At 33.4% G+C, this 10,152-nt stretch overlaps 2 protein-coding genes across 2 annotated transcripts; both read right to left on the reverse strand.

Moving 5' to 3' along the window:
* Positions 1 to 238: 238 nt before the first annotated feature.
* LOC118046416 (protein PLANT CADMIUM RESISTANCE 2) lies at positions 239 to 1,708 on the reverse strand. Its single transcript, XM_035055310.2, has 4 exons — positions 1,358 to 1,708; positions 1,137 to 1,208; positions 674 to 886; positions 239 to 576 (listed from the first exon to the last, which is right to left on the reverse strand). The coding sequence occupies exons 1-4, from the start codon at positions 1,566 to 1,568 to the stop codon at positions 491 to 493; spliced, it is 582 nt and encodes a 193-aa protein (XP_034911201.1). The 5' UTR covers positions 1,569 to 1,708; the 3' UTR covers positions 239 to 490.
* A 5,452-nt stretch (positions 1,709 to 7,160) lies between these two features.
* On the reverse strand, positions 7,161 to 8,615 carry LOC118046415 (protein PLANT CADMIUM RESISTANCE 2). The gene is made up of 4 exons (XM_035055309.2): positions 8,134 to 8,615; positions 7,934 to 8,005; positions 7,570 to 7,782; positions 7,161 to 7,472 (listed from the first exon to the last, which is right to left on the reverse strand). Exons 1-4 carry the CDS (start codon positions 8,345 to 8,347, stop codon positions 7,390 to 7,392), a joined length of 582 nt encoding a protein of 193 aa, XP_034911200.1. The 5' UTR covers positions 8,348 to 8,615; the 3' UTR covers positions 7,161 to 7,389.
* Between the last annotated feature and the right edge of the window lie 1,537 nt (positions 8,616 to 10,152).

Consider the following 10,152-nt stretch of genomic DNA (forward strand, 5'->3'; position numbering starts at 1 on the left):
CAAAAAAATACAGCCAAAAAACATTAAATTCACAAGTGCATCGATTCAAGACTATTACTATGCCATATGGTACAGTTTTCATTTTCAAGTCACCAAAGCATTCTTTTTGAGCGGGCCAAGGAACTGGCCTCTTGTATTAATATTCTTGGACTTGGAAGACGACCTCATGTTCTTATAGTTATTATATTCATTAAATGTAAATCATTGAATTTATAGTAAATGATTGTGATTTAATAAATGATAAAAACAAAAATATCGTAGTTTTTTTATATTTTATTTCCTTTATCTGATCTAAATCATTAAATTCAAGATTAATAAAGAGATTTAGATGAACATCATCATCATAGAGGATCCGATACTACAATTCTTACACCACCACAAGTCTACAACACAGACAAGGAATTATTAACAAAGCAGTCGCAATGGAAACGACGTGAGCTAATAATAATAATAATAATTAATACATCCCTCTGTTCCACACAAAAGCTCCCTATCGGCTCATGCCCTCTTCAACAGTCGGTGGCACTGAAGCCATCTCTACGCTGCGATTCTTCTTCTCCACATTGCCATGCCATCCTAAACAATTTCAAGCAAGCAACAGTTAATTAAGAAACTCAGACAAGATCTGAAAAACACACACGTGTGATAGTCTCGTGCAAAGTTATATCCTCACCCATGGTCAAGTCATATCCACGATTTTTGAGCTCGCGATATTCCTGACACAAAGAACAATACTCGCAGCAGCAATGAACCAAACAGTCCCCGCCGGGAGTTTTCCTCAACAAGAATTGCTGCCTCATTTTTGCACGATAGAAGCATGAGTAGCAGCACGGACAGAAAGTGACACATGAAATCAGTGCGTAAAGTGCTCCATTTACACCACAGGCTGCATGCAACACATACATCAAGATAATCAGTGAATTTACCTCTTAATCAACATGCTGATTAGCATCTACATACGTGGGATTGACTGAGTACTGGCAACATTTCTCTAAAATCGATTAAGTAATTCAGTGGTTCAATTTTCTTAATCCCAACTTCTTGATTAATAATAAAACAAACCATCTATCATAAAACTAATAGTAACACTACAAAAACTAATTAATTGATGTGAAATACTATAAAGTACTACTCACATGAAGATCCCTTGTCGACGATTTCAGCGATTCGTCCAAAAGTGATGCAGGGGCACCAAAAAGTTACACAGCCTGTAAAACCACCAAAAAAGGAATGAGAAAAAAGACAATGAATAATTCAGACAAGGAGACACCAGCTACCAAGCCCACGCTCGGAAATGCAGGGCGTGTGAGTGACGCGCCACCAAAGAGAGGCATTTTTTGAAAGGTCGTGAACTTACAGTTTCGCCAATCATCGAAGCAGTTACACAACCCAGTTGACCAGGGACCCTTGCTCTTGGATCGGAGTTCAATAGAAGATCTAGAATCATCAGTACTGTAGAACTGGCTTGTTGTACTCACTGGAATCCCAGTTGTTGATGTATCTTGACTGAAGACTGGTGGCTGCGAAGTGGAGAATTTGTCATAAGAAGATGAGTTTGATGAGTACATGATTAAGCTAGGAAATTAAGGACTGTGTTTAATACACCCAGATCGGATAGAGAAGAGTTTATGCTTTGTAGCATGTGGTTTTCCGATCGATGCCCGTTGATTGGACGGCGGGCGGGTTCACTTAAGAACTAACAATAATAGTAGGGAGATATAAAGGGATAGCTGAGAGTTTACTTTGACAAGTCAACGCACACTATTTTTAGGCTGGGTCACGGTCGATTGTAAAAAATAAAATTATATATAAAAGAGTTCATGCTAAATTTAGAAGTGACAAGTTAGGTTCACAGCCTAGCTTATTTTAAAAAAAAGTTATATGCTCTATTATGTGATTGTAATTTTTTAAAAATAATTTTTTCATGTAAAAATACATGTTAATGATATTTTTTTATTTTTTAAAATTATTTTTATCATTGGTACATTAAAATGATTTAAAAACACTAAAAACATATTAATTTGAAGTTAATAAAAAAATTAAATATTTTTAAAAAACATTTTTAAAAATCAAAAATAAAATGTAGATTGTTGCCCATTTCATTAATAGAGAAAAAAATAATGCGCAGAGAGAAAATATTTTCAATAATAAAAAATGTGTTTAAATAAAAAAGATTACAAGAGAATAAAAAAAAATATAAAGTGAAAAAAATATCACAAATATGTTAAATATAAAGTGATAAATATGTCAAGTATTAAAAAAAAATCATAAAAAAATAAATTATAATTATAATCTTTTCACTATTGCAGTAAAAAGAAAAAAAATTACAAATTTATTAACGTCACAATACTAGCTACAGTAAAAAATAAAAAATTACTGTTTCCTCGGTAATTTTCCCTTTCCAGTATATTGTATAATGAATTGATCAAAGACAATCCGGGAACGCGAAAAATGATTATGGGGCTTACGGTTTGGTGTGGGACCTGTTGGCTATAGGTAACTTTATGAACTGATAGGGCTCTTAGTCTTCGTCTTCGCTATAAATTAGTGACACGTGTCATCATTTTCATTGTTGAATCATCTAACCGCTAAATACTAGGTCAGTGACAATTTTTGTAATATAGTTAACATTTAAGGACGTTTTAACTGCCTTCTCCTCCTCCCAAATCAAGGCTCTTTGCTCATTCTCTTCCCTCCACGTGCCCGTCCCCTCTCCCCTCTAAGATCTTCTTCCCCGATATTTGGCTCCGGCTTCCAGATATTGTCACTTGAATTACATTCATAATTATTAAACATGACTTACTTGGTAAGGCAGGACAATCCGGGGCTCAAAAATTGATTTAGATTATGTTTTATTTTGAATAATTTTTGACATGATGAATTAATTTATAACTCCGTTACCCTCGTTAAATCTAAGTTAAATTAAAATTATTATTTTTTTAAAAAAAGCATACTATTTAAAATAAAAATAATAGATAATACACAAAATCTTTTTTTTTTATTAACGTGGATGTCCGGGCCAGCTTGCGCGTACCTCGACTAATCCCATGGGCCTTGAAGTTAACGATTATGTAAGCCTCCAGTGGTCATCATATGAATAATCTAGAATTTGAACCTGAGACCATAAAAAAAACAAATTTTTTAATCCTAAATTTTTATCATTGAACCAGCAGGTTGCAAAATCTTACAACTATGCTTGTAAGTCATGCATGTACTATAAATGTTGTCAGTGATAATTTTCGAACACATATCTATCTGTTATGTAATAATTTCCTTGTCATCTAGTTCGATCAACATTGAATTGGATTTCTCGTCCGCAGACTCCAATAATTTGGGATCCTGAGAAATATATCCACCAAGTAATTGATCAATACACCTCTCTTGAGCCTCCTTTAAACAAGAAAATGGAGTTTGAGATTGGGCAAAAGGGATTAAAGAACGGGCGAGAAGATCTTGGTGCCGGGATACCATGAGATTTGAGAATTTGAGAGAGGAGATTGGTGGAGAAAACAGGGTGGATGAACAAGACTTTATTTTGGGAGAAGAAGGTAGTTAAAGTATCCTCTTACGTTAACTATATTACAAAATTACCACTGATCATTTATTGCCAGGTACAATTTTCAATATCAGATAATGACACGCGTCGCTAATTTACAAGCAGCCCTCCCTAACTTTACACGGAGCGTATTCAATGGTGCGAGATTGCGGACAATTCTTTCTTTTCGACGAGAACGGGCAGAATAATTTTTTTGGTTTTTGTGCTTGAAGAGTATTTTAAAAAAAAAAATTTATTTAAAATAATTTTAGAATGTTTTGATATTTTGGAATTAAAAATAAAAAAAATATTATTTTAATATATTTACAAATAAAAAATAATAATTTACAAGCAATATTTCCTTCGTGTTCCGATTTCTTTGCCAAAGGCTTTTCTAATGCGTTCTTTTGCACGTCAAGCGAAAGGGTGCGGAAACCTCTAATGTCATTATCAACCGCATAAAGGTCCATTACAATATTTATAACGGAGAATGGGTCAAGTTTACTTTAACGTGTCAAATGCAGGCCTTGTTTATCATTTCTCAACAACAATCAGTTCATTTCCTCGAAGCAGAGAGGCAAGTTCAAGTGGCCAAGCTATAGAAACCGTGTGGCTGTTGGGAATTGAGGACCATTCAATCAATCAATCAATATCAATATTAATCCCAAAAACAGAGTTTGAATATAAAAAATTATAGAACGAGGACACGTGGCTTTAGCTTACTTGCGTGTGTCATGATGGGACATGGACGTGGTGGAGCTTTAAGGGAAAAAGAAAGAAAGAAGTCAGTTATTTATTATTACTAGTCTATTTTTAGAGATGAAGGGTAAGAAGTTGATTATACAAAATAAAAGATAATAATCATAAGATATAATTATATCTAAAATATATTGTATTGCAAATAAATCAAAATGTTAGGTTGCAAATAACATCTAACGAGTGGCACATGTTCTTCGCCACTTTCTTAAATTGTAAAATTATTATATATAAAATTCAATAAATAAAGAAGAGAGAGAGAAAAAATCTTGAAAATACATTAGAATTTTTATAATTATTAGTGACCCTTTTTAAGATAGTTGAATTCAATTCATCCAGATTTTTTCAACAATATTAATAATGTTATCATTAAAGTTTTAATATATCCATATGATTTTTTTTAAAAAAAAAATTTATTGAATATTATATCTAATAATTTATAATTTGAAATAGTCTTTCATTATATTGGTGACTTGCGAGTCACAAATATATATATATATATATATATATATATATATATATATATATATATATATATATTTTAAATATATTTTATTTCGAACAAGCCAAGATCTGAGCATTCTAGCAAACAGCTTTTGAGGAGGTCGTGCTTAGAGGTTGTTGAAAATTATTGTTATTAAATGACCCCTAATTCTACTGTAGTTGGAGAGGGCACCGTTCAATTTGATACCTAAGCCCATGTTAAAAGTCTCTAGTCCATGCCACAATAACAATGTTGCTTGAGCCACAGTGTAGCTAGAGTTCCCTCTCCGTTCTAAAGCGATGGACGAATAAGAATCTGCGACTTATTTTCATACCAAAGATGCTAAAATGAGACATTAATGTCTTTCGAGTTAGCATCACAACTGCTAACAGGGACTAATATATGCAAGTTTCATGGCCTTGCTCTTCACCATTCCTATCAGCATCGTGACTACCACAACAGACCAGGTAACTCGATTGTAAGTTTGCTCCCTTTTAAATCCTAATCGGAGCTAGAAATGAATAAGTTTTGAAATTCTTCAGCTCTATCATGTCTAATTTAGCATGCCCAAAAAACATATTATTCTAAAAGTATAAATTTATCTCAAACACTTTATGAAAGCTACCATGATAACCACATCATAGATACTTATGAATATTAAATTATTGAATAAAATTGATAAATTTAAATTTAATAAGCCTAAAAATTCTTTAATGATTCAAAAACTCATGGTCTTAGATAATATGTCTAAGTCCAATGACCCATGAGTTCAACCATAAAAAAAAGCTCAATATCATAGACTCAACATGAAAAAAGAGTCCAACCCTCATGAGTTTCACTCAATAAATGAGTCTAGCCTATGAAAAAAGACCATTCCTTTTGGGCCTTGTCATAAGGGAATAGCCCACTATCATGAACTATTCCTAATAGGCAGAGCCCATTACGTTAGGCTTTCCTCTAGACTAAGGTCATGAGGGCTATGGGTTTTGTCATGAGAAATAGCCCATCGCCATGGGCTCGGGCTTAGAGAAGAGCCCACCATCATGGGCTCAACCTAGGAGAAAAGTCAAGATCTCATATAATCAACTATATTTTGGATCATATCTTCTCTACATCTTTAAGTGTATAAAAAACCTTCCAACGACATATCATATTTTCACTGTATTAATATTTGTGTGAGGGATATTTATCTCTCATGAATGATTCTATAAACAATATTTATTTCTCATTGATACTCTTATAGCAAGATTTAACTCTAGCTCATCCTCTTTATAAAAGATTTTAAAATGTAATTGGGGTGGATAATATATCACCCACAACCAATATGTTTTGAAAAAAAATATGTTTTGTTTTTCTTAACATACAACATGTTGACTGGAATTCACTAGATTTCAACTATTTTGGTGGTCAGAAAAATAAGTTATATGTCTTTTTTACCTATTTTCAACTTTGTTTCGACTTAAAGCACCTAGAAAAGAGTATAAACACATTTACAAACTCATAAATGGTATTTCAAAAACCTCTAGAAAACCCAAAATCCTCCCAAGCTTAGATTTTGTTTTTCAAGTTATTTCAAGGTTAAAAAACACTTAAATGAAAATTCCCTCGCTAAATGGAACCCTTTAAATCCAAGATCGACTATTTTGGTGACAGAAGTCAGTGGAAACATCAATTTTATCTCTTTATGGTCGGATTTCGATGACTTTTTTCTCATATTTCTCAAACCATTGGCTAATTAATAACAAAAATGAACTTTTATACCAAATTGGATTGAAAACATATTGAGGGATTGAATTTATATAAGTTGTAAAGTTTGAGGACTAAAGTAAATGTTTTGTGTGACCTTGAAACCATGACTTTGTAGTGGTTTTTCTACTTTAATCCCATGTTTTTGAATTTTGTTTTTAGTAAGTAAATTTGATTTAATTATCCTTGAGTTTGGTCCAAAAATGATGAAATCACACAAAATAAATTAAGGATAAATTTTTTTTAAAAAATTCAAAATAGCTAAAGCATGCGTGTTTTGTATCTATTAAGTAGTGTTTTTTATCCATTGAGTAAAAACGAGTTGTAATTGCATAGTCGTATCTGAAAAGATATTTTTACGACGTCCTAAAGTGTTTAAACAAAATATTTATAGTAAAATATAAAAGAGTGAATAAAATGACGTGTGAATGGTGAAATGATCACATTTTTTTAGATTTATAGTAATAATAATAATAATATCGAAGATGATTAAACAAAAACAAGAAGAAGAAGAAAACACTTTTTTCACACATGAGTTATCCCTTGATCATTTAAGCTGTGTGCAAAGTGCATAAATGCGACTCGCAGTAAACATCCCACGATCTCAATTCCCAAACAGAAAAGATACCACCAGTTGAATTGAAAACACAAAAACAAAAGCAAGCTCAGAGCTTCATTTATTACCGCTATAGTTTATGCCGTAAACGTGGACAAACCATATTAAAATCTGTATATATTTTGAGGGTAAAACAGAGTATAGAAACGAGGAAGAGTATGTATGTGATCCAATAAGAAGATGCCACGCTCTCCACAAGCTGACATCATTTTCACTAATCGTAGCATAATAGTATCCAGTAGATCACCCACCCTATCGGGTCATGCCTTGTACACCTACCGGCGGAGCCGATGGAGCCACGGTGCCACTTGGTCCCTGCAAACTCCCTTGCCAACCTGATAATTTCCAATAAAAAAAATAGACCAAGTTAATTTATAATTTTGCTATCCCTGTTGTGCAATTCACCAAGGAATTTAAGAGTGAAATACATACCACTAGCCATGTCGAATCCACGGTGCTTGAGCTCACGGTACTCTTGGCACAGGGCGCAACTCTCACAGCAGCAGTGAACCAAGCAGTCATTGCAAGGACTCTCCTCTAACATGTATTGCGTCCTTAATTTGGACCGGTAGAGGCATGAGTAGAGGCAGCTACAACCAGTGAACCAGCAAAGCAATCCATAAATTGCTCCACTCACAGCACAAGCTGCAAAAAACCAAAGAATTCTTTCATAAAAATCACGAATAATTAGATAGAAAGAAAAAAAAGTAACATCCAAAATCAACTAGACACGCCACAATTGATTGCTAGCAAATTATCAGCAATTAACAATAAAGGCTCTATATTATTTACTTACGTGTTGTTCCTTTATCTGTAATCTCAGCAATCCGTCCAAAAGTGATACATGGACACCAACACGTGAGGCAACCTGCAATTCATAGGAACAGTTTAAATATAATATTATAGCTAAAGATTTAAAGCCCATGTTCTATTTGTACACGTGGCCAAAACGAAACTAAAAAGCTATCTCGCCTGTTCATGAGAACTTGTACTTACAACCAGGGACATCGGAACCACAATCACAGAGGCCAGAGGACCAAGGAGCCTGCTGTCCAAGCTGCCGCTGTTGATGATGACGGGGATGCTGCGGATTCTCATTGATATACTGGCTTGCATGTCCCACTGGGATGCCGGTCACGGGGGGTGGGTATGCAGGCTGTGGCTTTGTGTCTATTTCAAGGGCTGATGCACCTGGCTTTGATGGATCCATGGCCGTGGTTTATCTGGAGCTAGATATTATGAATCGATCAAAAACTATTCTGGGAATTGAAAAATGATCAAAGGTTTAAGGTTTGAGATATATATTGTGTTCGTGGTTTGGCATGGTGTTAGGCAGCTATAACTTTATAGGAAGCACTTACATAATTAACATACGCAAATTAGACTTGGTGTTAGTTGTGGGAATTGTCCTTCTCGAGTTGAGTTTCTGTTACATTACTTGCGTTGTTTTCTTCTTTGACGCGGGATGAACAGTGACTGCGTCAAGGCGGCCTCCGCAGTCGATGACTTGTTTAGAACATTTTCTAGACAGGATACTGATTAATGTCCTTGTCATGCTGTTTCATGCTTTTTTTTTTTAAATTAGTTTTAAAATTTTTTAATTTATTTTTCACACCAACACTTTAAAACTATTTAAAAACACATAAAAAATAATTTAGAATTAAAAAAACCTAAAAATTCTTAAAATATAGTTGCACGCAATATTAATAACTAAATGGACTTCGACTTCTCCTCTAAATCAAAATTGAATTGGATACGGCAAGTGTTATTTATTACCGTCGGAAATCATTCAATCGTGAAACTATATTTAAGGATTTTTCATAATTTATTGCTATTATAAACGTTTTGACCTAAAACCCTCCAAGCTATATATGATCCCGGGGCAATGAAATTAAGGAAAAAAAAAAAACCCAGAGAAAGAGAAGCATGAAGGAGAATATACTGATAGAATTTCAGGATTCATCTTTGTGACAACCTAAAAATTTCAGGCGTACCTCTCGAGTCTTGATAAAATAAAACACGGGTATGCATCCACACGGATTCAAAGTATAAAGTAACTCCTCAATTAGTATGAATTCGACGTCGTTATTGTTTCTAATTCGTTATAGATACTGAAATCCCTTGACAGTTGAGGCCCCTTTTATTATTTAGCTCTCACGGTTGATTTAATTGAGGGTTTACATATATATATATGTATGTATATATATATGTATGCATGTAAATTAACATGGTATGCTGGGTGATGTTATTAATATATGGACTATCATTGACATGTTTTTTAATATAAAAAATTATTTAAAAAATCATCAAAAACACTTTGCTAAACAAATAAGACTGAGTTTCGCGATTGTTCTGAAAGTGGGGAGAGGCCATGACTTGGTCAGTATAAACGTCCAAATCAACACCATTTTCACGCGGAAATAGCAGGTAAAGGTAGGGTCGAGGACGTGTGTAACGTGACCACGAGAGTAGAGAATGCCTTTCAACATTTGAGGTGATAACTCTAAGATAATTAGAAGGCTATATATATATATATATATATAAAGTGCTCGTGGACCGTTTTAGTTGAGAACTCTATGGTTGATTCTAGATTTTCCAAGAACCTAATCATGGGAGATATTTTCTTTTTTTGAGCAACTAATCCATGGGAAATTAGGTTTTCAAAATTGACCCAGTCATCCAATGGAGAAGAAAGAAAGCAAAGAGTTAGGGGGTCGAATGGAATAGAAAACTGACTGACGTTCAATTAAAATAAATTAAAATAGTTGAGAATCATTTAAAGTATATACAAATTAAAAAAACAAAACATGAAATATGTTTTATAATAACATAATGCCACTCTTTGACTTGTGTTAGAATTATTTGCAATATCAGTGAATAAAAAGTGCAATTTGATTCAAAGAATAAAATTAAAAATATTTAATTCATCAACATTACTTTATAAACACGAAGAACAGTTAAGATACTTGACTATTGACATGCGATGAATGCATTGATTCAGAGTCTATTTACTTT

Source organism: Populus alba, chromosome 10, assembly GCF_005239225.2.
Source record: "Populus alba chromosome 10, ASM523922v2, whole genome shotgun sequence".
Taxonomy (NCBI): domain Eukaryota; kingdom Viridiplantae; phylum Streptophyta; class Magnoliopsida; order Malpighiales; family Salicaceae; genus Populus; species Populus alba.